Raw genomic sequence first — 15,115 nt, forward strand, 5'->3', positions numbered from 1 at the left:
TCTTTTGTTGACCACCAGCATTACGCTTTCCATTTTTAAGTTCGGAATAGAGTAGTTGCTTTGGAAGAAGATTATCAGGCATCCACACAACATGAGCAGTCCAACGAAGTTGCTGTTGAAGAAGCATTGCTTCAACATTGGTGATCTTTGCTTCTTCCTGAACACTGGTATTAGTTCGTCTGTCTTCCCAAGTGATGTGTAACAATTTTCGGAGACACCGTTGATGGAATCTTTTGAGGAGTTGGAGATGGCGTTTATAAGTGGTCTATGTTTCACAAGCATAAAGTAAGGTTGGTAGTACAATAGCTTTGTAAACAAGCATTTTGGTTTCCCTGCGAATGTCCCGGTCCTCAAACACTCTGCACTTCAGTTCACTCCTTCCAATGAGAGCGCTGAAAACTCCGCCCGCGCTTCAGGCGTCTCGCCCCTTCTTCCCGCCCCCAAACCCCATCCTTGTATTGCGCTCATTGGGCACAGATCACCGAGTCGTCGGTTGGTTGGCTGTCCGTGAGCGGCGGCTCCGACGGCCAATCGGCTTTTAAAGACCGCCCGGGCGCCCTGCCTGAGGAAATCACAAGCGCGGAGCTGTAGCTCCGCTCGCAGTTGAGGAGCGCGTTGCTTAGCATCCGCTAGGCCGTTGGTCACCGCCGCTCCCGCCACCATGTTTCAGGGACCCGAGACCGACTCGGCGAAACCCAGCTCGAGGTAAATGTGCTCGTTCCCCTGAGGAAGGGCGGTCTTCGCTTCGTGGGGATGAGGGGGAGGGGAGGAGACGCCGGACGCCGGGGTCCCTCGCTCCGTTTCCCGCCCTTGTGGCTGAGGGGAGGCTCCTCAGGGGCGGAAGCTGGTGACTTGGCGGAGCCCCCTCGCTGCAAACGAGGGGGGGAAAAGAGAACGCCGTTTTTTAAGGGCATGTTGTGGGTTGTAAAAGCAGACCGCGGCGGACGCTTTCGATTCGAATTAAAGCCGTGCGTTTCCAGTTCGGCCTCGCTGCGCTTTGAGAGTGGGGGTGGGGGTGTGGCAATATGCCGGTTCAGGTAGGAGGCCTTGTGGTGCCGTCGGAAACCGGATTCCTTACCTATCGCTGAGGCAGCAATCTTTTGCAGGCATACATGGGAGGAACCCTGATGAAATCGCCGGGCTTGTTTCTGAGTAAAAGGACTTCTGTAAGGGGTGTGGCGGAGGTTTGGGGGTTTTTTTTTGTTTCGTTTTAAAGAGAACAAAAGCTTTTATGGTGCCCGCCCTTTTCACTAGCCTGCTCAAGCAAAATAAAGGAGGCTAATACTTATATTTCTGGGTGGTGTTTTATGTTTAAAAAATGTCTTGCCTGTCTCTTTCCCCCCCAGCAGAAAAACTTAAGGTGACTGACGAAAGTTTTAAATACGGAATCTGAATACACCAAATCAAGGCAACAATGCTGATCCACATTGTTTGGCAGTCATAAGGAATCTAGTGATAATGTATGGTGCTGTTTCTGAACTCCCCTCTGAAATGCTATACTGTATATGTAGATGGAAACTTAATGCGTTTGCACCCAAAATGCTGTATTAAACATCCCAAGGCCTGTCTGAGAAAGAAAGTATAGCACTGATGCCTGGAATTAGCTTTATTGTGGTTGCAACTGGAGTAGTATTTGTGATAAGGTGTCCTGCCTTTCTTCTGCTTCCTCTGGCCATGCCCATGTGTAGGTGGAATGAGTTGGTTTTGATTTTGCCTATTCTTGGAGGCTATCAATGGATTTGTCCTTGTCTGGAGCATGTATTGCATATAAATGAAATTGATTCAGGTTACCGGGAGAGAAGAAACCAACTGCACTGAGTTAGACCTCTTACTACTTCCACTGGATCTCATTTTTACCTGTGTCTAGTAATCACTTGGATTGCTTTGAATGCTGAACTCACTTTGTGAATTAACCACCCCGTGTGTGTGAGAGAGAGAGTGATATGCTCATTTGACAATTCATTTATATGTCACATTTATTGGGCAAGAATCACCTAGCTTTTATTAGTAGGTCCCTATAATTAGTAGGTCCCTATAATAAGAGACTTGGGAGTTGCTGAAACCTGGCTGCTGATAGGCTTCTATTCAGTTCATGCAAAATGTTTTCCTAAGAGAAGACTGTTTGCCACATAACTCAATATATGATGCAATATGGCCTAGATGATGCCAGGTGTACTGACTGCCCTACCCAGGTCTTCCAAATAAATACTAACTCTCTACTAGACCACATTGGGTCTTCTCTGAACTTTGTTGGCTTTGTCTGTCCATGTGCATTGCTTTGTATGCAGAACACTTCTGATGCTTATAAGCTGGAAGACTCGAACACTGGTTTCTATAATGGCAGTGGAACTATTGTAGCAGTGATTGTTTTACATGCTAAGGTAACCTTCCCCAGGAATCTAGTCAAGAGTTGTAGTCTAAAACATCTGGTGGGTGTCTGTTAAGGGAAGGCTGCTGTAGGGATAGCATTCAATTAGTGGCTCCAGTGTCCAACCCCAAGTACCACCAACTCTATTCATATCAGTAGCTATGCTAGAAGGTACAGAGTTGTGTGTATGGAAGAAGTAATGCCTTTAGGTATATGATTTGTTGGCATTTAGCGTGTGTGTGTGTGTGAGAGAGAGAGAGAGAGAGAGAGAGATGGGCTAGTCTCCCACTTCACAATTACTTAATCTCAAAGTGGTCCTGATTGATTGCAGCTGCTTAATCTCCAAAATAAACATTGAATATTTTAATTGTACATGGATTGGCGATTAGAATTGTAAGTACCTATATATTTCTACTATTGCCATGATATGTAACTTCATGGAGGTGGATCAGTCTGTTGAGATTTGAATAACAGACTCATCAGCACTCCTCCTCCTCCTTTTGGAGCCCTTTGGGGTTTAATAATTCATGCCACCCAGTGTTTCAGAATAGATTTTTGCTGTAGGAGGTGGCTGCTGTGCTTAAAGGGCACCAGACCGCACTGTCTGGTATGATTTTTTTCAGGAAGGCTCAGTTGTGACACCAGGCTCTGTTTTCCAGAAGCCAAAACTCACTTCGAAGTCAACATCTTGCTGCGTTCCTCTACCTTTAGAGAGTTTTGCTTCTTGCCAGAGACATAAAATATTAATTCTAAAACTGCCTATTCATCTCTGCTTCAACCAACCTAGTGTTCTTGACTTTTCTCATGAAGCAATAACCTTGGAGAAAACCTGGATTCTGTATCTCCTCTCCTCCTCCATCCCCATAACTTAGACCAGCATATGTAGACAGACGTTGATAACAATGGATTACTTAAATCAAATCTTGCCACCTGAACACACACTGGTTAGAAAGTAGTGTTTCATTTGAGTGACATCATTATTTTGGATATTGGTGATTAATTTTTTTTTAATTGCCTAGATGTCCTTTTGCACAAGGTGACTCATCAAAATGTAACAATATATGCATACTGAATTAGTGTCAGGAAGAATTTTGAAATTTAGAGGATTTTTTACATTATCAGAATGCTCAAGGAACTTACTCCTGGTGTTTGCAGTACTGTGAGGACATCATGCTTACTGAAAGCACAAGGGATTGGGATTGAATTTTCTGACTCAGAGCTCAGCCCTGGAATACATGAGGTAAGAGATTTAAGAAGAGCCTGCTGGATCAGGGCAGGGGCCGACCAGATGCCTGTGGGAAACTCACAAGCATAATTTGAGCACACAAGAACTCTCCTGTAGGTTTCCAGCAACGGGTAATCAAAAGCGTTGCTGCCTCCAAGTGTACAAGCAGAGCATAGTCATCATGGCAACTAGCCCTAGATAGTCCTCACCTCCATGAATTTCTCCAATCCTTCAAAGCTATCTAGGTTGATGGCTATCACTGCCTCCTGTGGGAGCAATGGCCGTAGTTTTAACTGTTGTGAATCTTCCAACATTAAGCTTCATTAGATGTCCATGAGAAAATCTTGTCTCTATTCACTTTCTACATCTTTGCTTCGTCCAAGTTAACAAATTTGTGGTCCACAAGAGGATCCCTCCCCTTATTCCTTGATGGCTAAGCTTCCTGAGGAGACCTTAGTGAGGTACTGGTTCAGGCACTGGGATCTGCAGAGGCAAATAATTCATTCAACTTCTCCATATCCTCCTTTCACATTTCTTTTACTACCTTGTCATCCAAGGTTCGAACTGTCTTCCTAGATGGTTTCGTGATAACAATTTATTTAAAGAACTCCTTGTTGGTCTTAATATTTTTAGCAGTACGCTCCTCAGAATTTTTTTAAAGCATCCCTTACTTGCACTTTTTTGCTCAAGTTTTGTTCCTTTTTGTTCTCTTCAGAATTGTGTGTGCAGTAGCATTTCCAGCTAAAGAGGAACAGTCTGCCACTACCTTCATAGGATATGGCAAAGAAGAAGAAATGGGTTCTATATGCAATACAATAATCACATCAATAAAACTTCAGATGTAAAAAATAACTAAAATCATCAGTTATTAAAGAGCCGCAGAGTTCTGTATTAAAAGTCTAATTAAAATGAAAATATTTCTGCCTGGGAGACAGTATGAGACCTTGTCTCCCCATTGGATGGAACAGCAATCTCTCAGCATCACCTTCTGGGACTGATCTTCCAAGAATGTAAGCGGCCACTGTAAAACAATATGCCAGTCTTCCCAGCTTCCTCAACAAGATAGTGTTTCATCACCAAGGTGACTAAGGCACTTTCCGTTCCAAGGAGAAACCTTGTACAGAGTTTGTACAGATATTTCCTAATAGTTACCTGGATCTAAACCTTACTACTTCAGGAGGGAATTCATTGCAGCCTCTTTCCAGGACTGTAGGAACCACCCCCTTTCCTCAAGCAATTTGGGATTTGTGTGTCAACTAGTGTCAAACAGCCTATATTGCTGAAAGGACTTATGCTCATTGTATGATGCTTTCTTTCTGAATTTGTTTCTGCTTCTTGAAAATATTCATGCAGAATTTGCAATGAAAACCCTCTCTGTTGTGTATACAATGTGTATTTTCAGTCAGGCACACTCATGTTACTGTTGCAGTGCTTGGAACTGGGGTGTTGGAACAGTGCCTAAATGTGTAGTTCACTGATCTCAGATACGATACTGACGCTTTTAATCAGACAGCCTTTTGTGCTCCAAAATGCAATCTTCAAGTATTTATTTTCATTTATTTTGTTTTTGCATTTATATCCAACGTTTCCTCCAGGGAGGTTAGGGGGGCGTATTTGGCTCTCCCACACCCTATTTTATTCTTTCAACAAGCCTGTGAGGCTGAGAGATAGTGATTGACCCAAGGTCCCCTTGTGAACTCAAATCCTAGTGAGGATTTGAACCCTGAGTGATATCCTAGTCCAACATTCTAAACCAGCCTTCACCAACACGGCCATTTGCTAGCTGGAGCTGATGGGGATTGTTGAAACCAAAGCTAAATTATTGGCACGAGACTGCCAAGCACTGCATTGTCAGTTGAGAAAGTTTGAATTTAAATTGCATGAGTGATTCTGTTTTCTCATTTTGATGAAGAGAGAGGTGATGACCACTGCAGACTTGTTTGCATTGTGGCATGTTGAAAGAAAGCAGCAGTAACTTAGAAGCAAAATGATACAGTGGAATCTCAGGTTGCGGACATAATCCGTGACGGAGACACATCTGCAACCTGCAGTGTTCGTAACCTGCAGCGCCACGTCTGCACACACGCATGACGTGATTTGGCGCTTCTGTGCATGTGGCGAAACCTGGAAGTAACCCCTTCTGGTACTTCCAGGTTTCCCGCGGTCCGCAACCTGAAAACACGTAACCCGAAGTGTTTGTAACCCAAGGTACCACTGTATTCTTAGTTTATTCCTCCCCACTCCCACCCAACCCTTTATTCAGGCACTCCGATTGCATAAGAAATTCTCTTCCATGATTTTTGGAGAGCAAAGGTTTTATGGTCTGGAATGCCATATAGCTGTGTCTCAAAATCTGAACGCGTTCTTGTCTCCTTCCTGGCAAATGATACAAGAAACATATTTCCCCCCACCTTCTTCCTTGAATTAGTCTATCAACTTCCATTGTATTGTGAAATTGCTTCAAGAGTGCAAATAGTTTGCATAGATATTGACTATTTGTATGGAACCAGCTTGATACTTAAGTCAGCAATATAGGGTCAAAACTTGTAGTTTTGTTGTGCATGTATTGTACTGAGTGGCTGTCCTAGTTACCTCTTATCTGGTCATTTACAATGGATTCTTTAATGTCATTTGCATTCCGTTCCCTGCAAACCTTGGCCTTGTTCTGGAATGTTTCTTTCCGCAGAAAGCTGAATAACAGATTGCAACAGTCTTAACAATATGTGTATATGCTGCTGTGCTAGTCACATAACACCACCAGGCAGTAGAAGCACTGGTGTTGGACTGGTGTAAATTAAGATTGTCTATTTCTTGAGATGCCCTTATTTTGGCTGGTGAGATCTGGGGTTTATTTGTTTTTTGGACTCTGTGTCATATTCAGATTTTGAACTCCATATCTCTTAGCAACTTTTGAGAAATCTAAGCCAATACAAACCCCTAATCTGTTATAACTGTTCCTTTTCCCAAATGCAGCAGTCAAATATCTCATATTTTGATTAAAAATGCTTTTGGATGGAGATAATAATAATCCAGTAAACTAATAACAAAAAAACACTTCATATACAGCTTGGCATACTGCTGTGAAGTAGACTTCAAAATGGAAATAATTTTAATAAGCCTATAAAAGGGTGTGGACAAGTTTGTAAGGAGTAAATGCATTCACTCTTGTTCAGTTTGAATTTGGGTGTGGTAATGACCTCACCCAACAATGGGAAAATATCCATCAAGAAGCATCAAGCCAAACTGCTTATTGGTGCCTGATATGCTTTGCACAGACCTACTTTGGGGATTTTTTTTCTTTTTTCTTTGTGTGGAGAAGTATGTACAGTTACAAATTATTTGCCCTCTTTAAACTTATCCTGACCATCATATTCTTTATGCATTTAAGCTAGGGGTAGGCAACCTAAGGCCCATGGGCCACAAGCGACCCATTGGGGTTGTTTAACTGGCCTACGAGCCGCCTGCTCAGTGAGTCCCCGCGTGCCGCGCTAAACCGCTGCAGCGCGGCGTGGGGACTCGCTTCTGTGATGCTGGAAATTGCGTCTGCGCAGGTGCCGGGAATCGTGTATGCTCAGGCGCTGGAAATTGCGCAGGCGCTCACAATCCAGCCCACGGAGGGATCTCTGCTGGAGTGAACCGCCCCAGGCGAGGTAAACCTTGCAGACCCCTAATTTGAGCAAAGCATTTAAGCAAAGCTTAACTTTGTAGAGATGAAGTTAATAGGATGTGTAGGCTGACGGTCTACAACATTTGAACCATTAAGGTCTTCTTCCTACTCACAGAGTTATTTCCTTCCCCTCTCTCATAACCTTTGGATAAATCTCTCCATAGACTTGTCTGGTTGCACATTGCCTGTTTTCACTTATATAATTCAGACTGGACGCTATCTATGCTCGTGGCTGACTATCATTTATTTTCTGTAAACAGGGTCCTGCAACCTCCTGGAGGAAGCTCCAGCAATCTCTTTGGAAGCCCAGAAGAAGTCAACTCCTCTTTCAGGCCGCACAGAATGACATCTAACATATTTGGAGGAGCTGAAGAAACTCCGAACGTTTCAAAGAGAACAAACCCTCCAGGTGAGAGTCATCTTCCTGAGAAACTCTATGTAAGGGAGTGGCAGGTTTGGCTTTGCCTGCGAATACATAACCTATACTTTGTCCTTCTCTATTCTAGTAGAGTTTTACCATATTGTATCGCCATTGAAATCCTCTGTATGTTTCAGACTATCCTTGTTAATCAAAGACGTGCTTAGGTTGTGTTCAGCCAATATTTTGCATGCAAGAGATGAATTGCACTGCTTTGCTAACTGATGTAATTCAGCCTGACAAACAGATGTTTTATCAGTTTGCACAATCTTGCCGTATAGATTGCATCTTACAAATGTAGATTGCAAGTGTGTGCTTTGGCAGAGGGGGCCAAACCAGTAATTCAACCCTGGAAAGGCTGCATAATAAAACTTGATGAAAATGATCATTTAAATATGGTGGCAACAGATTGCAGTGCATACCACCCTCATCCAAATACCACTGTTGTGCAGAGGATGTGGTAAGATATGGTGTTTGATCTCATACCACCTAGGCTGGCTGATATTAAAAGCGCAGGTTTATAATTGATATTGGACTTCTAAACGTTGAGGTGTGTGGGATGTAGGACTCAAGCTTTCTGTTTATGGTAGTAACATATCAACTTTCAGCTGTGGTATTTAGACAGTGCTGCATTAAATAGTGGCTTAGGCAAAAGCAGTTCTTGGCACTCTCCCAGTGAACAAAGAGGTTACTTTTTAATAAATTGTATAAAGCAATTTGAACAATGGGCTTCAGTTTTAGAGCATGAAGGTGAGTCAAAATATTTCTAGAAGCTTGTCCATGCATGTTCATTTCCATACTGCTGGCGTCTGCATCCACTTGCAAACACTGTTGCAGCATATAGCTGTTCTTATTCCAGTATTGTGTCACATTGGAAATCAAGTGGAATAAACGTTCCTGGAATGATCCCATGCATAACAAATGCTAGTCAGTGCTAGCTGGGCAGCTTGTCTAGCAGTGGAACCTTTTACACATTACACATCTTCAGAATAGTTTTGGTTGATTCCCAGCCTATTAGGTTAAAAGTCAGTGCACATTGTACAGGGAATTAAAAATACAAACAATGCTGATAATGGACTGACTCCTGGAGCTTATCATGAGCTACCTGGAAGAATCTGAAGGAGAAGTTCTTAGTAACTTCCATTAGTACTGCTGTCTTGCAGGTGGGAAGGACAGTGGAATATTTGAGGACCATAAACCTAATCCTTCTCGTCATCTTACAAATCCACCTGGTGGAAAAACAAGCAATATTTTTGGGTCTCCACAGCCTGTCGACATTGTCAAAGCTCACCCAAACAAACCCAAGGTATTGTAGATTTTGCCCATTTCCTTTTCCTTTTTTCTTTTTAATAAAGCCACAGGAGAACTCAGATCAGATCTTAGGAAGAACGATCTGTGTAAATGAAGCATTGAGGTTGCTGAATCTGGGGGCCCTTGGTATGGAATTGAGAAGCTTTTGATTCATTCCATTCATTCCTGATCATGCTGACCCAGCCTTCTGTCCACTGTAAAGTGTTGAATTAGATTGCACATCTATCTAGTAGAAATGTTGGCCACTGTGAGATAAGGATGCTGGACTAGATCGGCCAGTGGCCTGCTCCAGCAGTCTCTTAAGTTCTTATAATAAGCAGAATCCCTTCTGCCTCATGTGTGGAAGACAACCCTGCAGAAATGCTAGCTACTGTTAGTTTCTGTTTGCCACTGTGCAGCTGCTTAGAGTCACAAGACTCTGTTTACATTCCAGAGACATTCCAGGCTGTTTGAAGTCTCACGGAAGACAGGAGACGGATGTGACGTTACTGGTTTCCTGTTCCTTTGTTTAGTTCAGTTGCTCTCTGCCTTTCACAGAGAGAGGGTGTGTTTTCTGTCTGCGTAGTAAGAAATAAAGTATAGCGATGTAGCCATAAATCTCATCACTTCCGCGTGCTGCTTTGATTCTCTGCTGAATGGGAATGTGCCTGGAGCCTCATCAAAGGCTCAGGTTGTTAATCACGTCGCAGGGCATTTCCGAAGGACTCCGCCGGAGGAAGATGAGCTTTACCAGCTTGGTCGAACGCAGATTCCAACAGCTACGTGCTAGAAGTTCTGCCCTTCAAAAAAGAGAGTGGTAGCAGAAATTGCTTGCCTTTCTTGCTTGAAGGAAGCCTAAGCAAACCTAGAGTTGCTTTTTTTAAAAGGGGCAATACATTCCCACAGAACTTGGTTTTTTAAAAGTGTTTTTCCCCTTACAGGATCATGCTGTTATCCTGAATGACAGAGGGGATGTGCCACAAGAACTAAAACCAAAAGGTAAGTGGAACAAGTTTTCTGGGAAGCAGAGGATTTCTAAAGCGTGGATTGTCTTTTAAAACCAGTATGAAATCAAAACAGAATGAAAAGCTAAGAGCAGAATGAAAAACATTTTCATACATATAAAAGTCAGGTGTAACACATCCGATCCACTGAAAGACGCCAAAAATATCTAAAACTCTCCAGACTAAGGGACAAAAGCCAGGGTATAAAGAAACATTCTTATCTGGTGCCTGAAAGTAAATAGTGATAGTGTCAGGCTGTAGGTCACTTTGGGACACACTGTGTGTCAAAAGTAACAAGTAATAATAGTGTGTGCAAGCAAGACTTCTGTGGCTGATCTTGAGGCCCCAGAAAGCTCGTAATTGTAGGCATTCTGTCAACTGCAGATGCCTAATACAGCTTGTGGGTGGCTATAGAGAGATAGAATCTAGACAAACATCGAGGACTTAACCTATCTCTTCAGTATATGTGGGATGAACAAAATTCCTGGGAGGCTTGTTAAAACGAGATTTATCAGAATCCACAAAAAACACTTTTAGGTTGAAGAGGGTTTTTTTATTTTCCAAAGAAACCAATCTTTGGTATGTTAACTTTCTAATGGAAAATTGACTTGGTCAGCTGCTGGCTCTGTCAGCAGCTCCTTAGATGCTAGTTACCCACAGTTACAACATTCAGTGTCATAAGTAGAAAAGCAAGAAGCTCTTTGGAATGAACTAAGAGTCCTTTAAATGCTTCAGCAAAATAGTCAAAGATTCTTCAGAAATCTTCAGCTTTACAACAGCTTGAATTTGTGCTGAAATATTACTGAGAATTTTTTATTTCTGCCACAATAAATTGAATATGAAAATGCACCTCTGACTGCAATTTTTTAATATATGGATGTGATGTACAAGGTGCCATATATTGCCTGGCTGTTATCTTGAAGGGTAGTTCTTTTAGATTTGAACAGTTTGACCAAATGACTTAGAAACTCAAAGTTAATCCAGATCCCTTAAGGGCTGTCTCCCATTTTCCCTATGTGGGTAAAAATCCCATCAGAAGCAGATGCATTCAATAAATTGACATGCTTGCATTGTTTTCAACTTTGCTGTCCAATAATTCCTTACTAATTTGGTTGAGGATCTTTTAAAATGTGGAGAGTGAAATGGATTTGAAGTGGATTTGCTTGTGTGTGTGTACAGTACAACCTCAACTTACCACTGCCCCTACTTGCAAGCAATCCAACTCGTAACCGCAGCAAACCCGGAAGTAAATACTGGGTTTGCTGCAATTCATGCACATGCAGAAGCGGCTGCCGCTGTCTGCACATGCGCAGAACAGCACTGCCGCCGAATGTGCACACACAGAATGGCACTTCTCCCAGCGACCCGGATCGACTCATGAATGGACCTCTAGAACGGATTCCATATGTGAGTAGAGGTTCCACTGTGCCTGTAAAGAGTTACAATTTGAAGAGATCCCTGCATCTGAATTTCCTTTAAAAAAACAACCCTGTATCTTCTAAATTTTATAAAAAGCATTCAGTGCATCTTCTAAAAGTACAGAATAGTTTCTCCACAATTCAGTCTTCCTATAACTATATGAGAATATTCTGGAATGGGTTGCTATTCTGCTGGATGCCAGAGCTAAGCCTGAGACAAATAATATGTATCTGATCTGAGCTATCTACCAGTGTGTATTACCATCTCATAAGCTAGTTGTCTGAGATTACTTCTACTTACTTGCTGATTATTATACAGTCAGTAGCACTAACCTTGTGCTAAGTCATTTCCTCTGCCATGAATTCATGGCTTAAGCTATACTTTCTCTTGGATATGGCTTACCACTAAGAAGTAGATGAGCATAGTTCTTGATGAGCTGCACAGGGCTCGGGGACCACTCTGTAGGTGACAGATTGTTCACCTGTTGTTTCTATAGGCTTTCCAGGATGGATGAGTCAAGGGCAGTATCCAATTTTTATTTGAAGAACTGTTTTTTTCTGGGGGTTTGTTTGTTTGTTATATTCAATGTTTGACACAGCTATTATTATTCCAGATCAGTAAACCTAAATGAAAAGACTTGTGGAGAGAGGAATATAAGCCACAAGTATTTAGTGTGTGCCTATCTGCAGTTGTGACTGGATCTGTTCCTTAAAGGCCTGGGAATGGTCTGCACACACTTTCATAATACTTTCTTCGTGTCCCCATTATAGTGGCCTGCTTGGTGGGCTGATTAAATATGTTTTTAAAGGAGTGTGTGTGCGTGCATGTGTTCAGTACTGGGTGCCCTTCCATGCTCCTTGTAAAGCTTTTTTAGCAAAGTATTCTTGGGGAGCAGCATTTCACAATGCTTCCGCAGCATACATGACATAACTATCACCTTGTTAACATGGAAATGAAGTGCTAACTGGGGGCTGAACAAAGTGCAGCTGGGTAAAATACATGTAATGCAAGCTATAATTGTCATAAGACTAGGTGAATATTCTGGCATGGCCACCTGACAACATATCTTAATTTACAATTACAGAAGACCAAAGACCACAGGTGGAAGATACAAGTGAAAAGAGAGAGCCACAGAAGAAGGAGAGCACCAAAGAGCCTGGACCCAAAATGGATGATCATGAGCCCAGGCTGGGGCCACGGCCACGATCACACAACAAAGTCCTCAACCCTCCAGGGGGCAAATCCAGCATTGCCTTCTATTAAGGAAAGTGTTCTCTTCCCTTCCCCCTCCCCACAATGGAGTCAGCACAGAAACAGTTTTCAAGGTTTGAACCAGAAGTTTAGCCTCCTGCTGCTTGAAGAAAGAGCCACTTAGTGGTTTGGCATATTCAGTATGTGGCAGAAGTTAGCTTGAGCTTTTCTGGCTTTTAAAGTTGCAGTACAGACTTCTGAGAGTACCCTGAGCTCATGCACTTCCAAGGTAGAATATTGCTTTCTTGATGCACAGATTAGGTAATATAGCCCTGAGGGGATTTTATTTGTGCTAGATAAGGAGGAAGCCTGGTCTAAACTCTGACTAAAGATCTTCCTGAACTGTGGACTAGAACTGCCCTTTGTCATCTTGTAAGGAAGAACCTTACTAAGCAAGCAGATCCTCTTCTGGAGAGTAATTGTAGTCAAAATGTATTGTGCAAGAATTCATTTTTTGAACTCTTGAAAGTCTTCAACCTTTTTGCTAGTTAAGGAAGGTGCAAGTTGAATGACAATATATTTGCAGTTGTGGATGGCACGGAATGATCTGAAAATTCAGCCAAACCACTCTTGTCTATAATCAGACCTTGAATCTTGTCCAATGAGATGGTTAAGAATGTAGTGTTCTACCCCATAATGAGCCTCCAATAGAAGCTGTTTGTACTCAAGGTTCTTTCTGCCCTATAAGTGTCTAGTCTTTATCTAATTCTGTGCTGACTCTGTTAGACTATTTGCCTTCCCTCCTTATTGACCACTTCGTCCTATAATTTGGATAGTTTTCAGCTCCTCTTCCCCAGAGACAGCACCTTTAACTATGCTGAGTGAGGCTGCAGCTGCTGTGCTGCCCACCCTATTCTTCTAGTTCTCCCCACCTTGCCCACCACCAGTACTTAAGAATTAAAAGTCCTGATTGTAGCAGGCAGAGGAGAACCTGGAGAAAGGCTGCAGAGGCTGGAGCCCTGGTTATTGCAGTTAAAAGTATAAATAACATATTGGTGACCCCATCTGGAAGCACGGACTATCCCACCTGGTTACTTCTTTGCATTGTAGCTGCCTTGAGACTTCTGTTTGTCTCTTTCACTCACTCCATCCAATTGGAGATGGTTCCTGGATTTTTGCAATACAATACTCCTGGTGCACAGACTTCAGATTTTTTTGCAATAACTTTGTATTGTTTTCTGGAATTTCATTATGTGGGTTTAGGGGGTGGGAGGGGCTCTTAAACTTCATGTATTTAGATTCCTGACCAGCTGTACTTTAAGACTTGTTCTTTTTTTAAAACATCAAGTGCAGTGGCTTGCCTTTAGAACTCCCATTATATATAGAAGTTCATCAGGCTTGCCAAAGAACTAGTGGCCTTTCTTGCAAAATGGCTCTAGGTACCAGCAGAAAACATTTTGCAAATGGGTTCTGAGAAACAAGCTCTGTGCCAGATATTAAAAGTAGCTTGGAGTTCTGTCCAAGTTATTGTTTTGTCTAAAAAGTCACCTCAATTGAGGAAGAAAAATTCTTCATTGCCATTCTTCAAAAATGTGTAGCACCTCAAAAGAAAAAGGGGGAAACCCCACAGTAGAACAGGGAATTAGAAGAGTTTGGTGTGGGGTGGATGTTGAGCTTTGTGGTGGATTCGTTCTAAAAAGGTGCAACATGGGAAGAATTGGCTCAAACTTGCTTCTCTGGCACTATTTGCATTGTGTTATGGACTTCCTCTTGTCTAAAGCTTCAAGCTTTACTTGGGCCTGAAGTATTAAAAGGTGCATTTTCACCAGTGCCTCTGTTTTGGATAGCAGTTTTCCAGCAAAGCCTTAAATTATTACTGATTTAATTATACCTGTGCCATTATTTTTCTCAAGGGGTGCCTGGGGAGTACACTACGTATCCAGAAAGGATGCTTTTATTATTAAAAAAAGGTGGGGTTAATGAAAATTCAGAATGTGTTGAATCATGTACTACTCAATAAACAGCTGCATTTTGTCACTTCATTATCGTGTGCCAAGACTGTGAGTCTTAATAGTGTTCTTTTGTGTCTTAAATCACCTTGTGTGTTTAAATCACCAATACTGAGACATGTGGACTACCAAATGTCCCATTAAAATAACTCTGGTGAGCATATTTATATAGTGCCATCCATCTGTACTGTACTGGGTAATTTTAAGCAAAAAGTAAATACAATTCCCTGTCCTGACAAGTTTGTAATGAAATTATGGATGAATGCATCCATTTCTTGGCAGAGAATAAAATTCAAATATTGTTTGAAATAGAAAGTATCTTAATTCAGAATCAAGAGATTCAGGTGTCTGTACAATCAACACTTGTAAGGAGGGCCTTTTCTAGTTGGAAGTTGCCACACCTGTGGTTCATAGCCCAAACTCATGCTACCATTCTTCTAAATGACATTTCTCTGTTCCTTCAAAACCATCCTCTCAAAAAATCCATCTCTTCTGTGAAGCATGTTTGGCACAACCTCTTCAAT

General features: G+C 42.1%; 1 protein-coding gene across 2 annotated transcripts; it reads left to right on the forward strand.

Annotated features, from left to right (window-relative positions):
* Positions 1–536: 536 nt before the first annotated feature.
* On the forward strand, positions 537–14,624 carry JPT2 (Jupiter microtubule associated homolog 2). 2 transcript variants are annotated; one of them, XM_053364037.1, is made up of 5 exons: positions 537–705; positions 7,521–7,669; positions 8,842–8,984; positions 9,910–9,967; positions 12,476–14,624. In XM_053364037.1, exons 1-5 carry the CDS (start codon positions 662–664, stop codon positions 12,652–12,654), a joined length of 573 nt encoding a protein of 190 aa, XP_053220012.1. In that variant the 5' UTR covers positions 537–661; the 3' UTR covers positions 12,655–14,624. The 2 variants fall into 2 exon arrangements, with proteins under 2 accessions (XP_053220012.1, XP_053220013.1); XM_053364038.1 differs by lacking the exon at positions 537–705 and adding an exon at positions 1,436–1,460.
* The last annotated feature ends 491 nt before the right edge of the window (positions 14,625–15,115 follow it).

Source organism: Podarcis raffonei, chromosome 14, assembly GCF_027172205.1.
Source record: "Podarcis raffonei isolate rPodRaf1 chromosome 14, rPodRaf1.pri, whole genome shotgun sequence".
NCBI classification, from domain to species: Eukaryota; Metazoa; Chordata; class Lepidosauria; order Squamata; family Lacertidae; genus Podarcis; species Podarcis raffonei.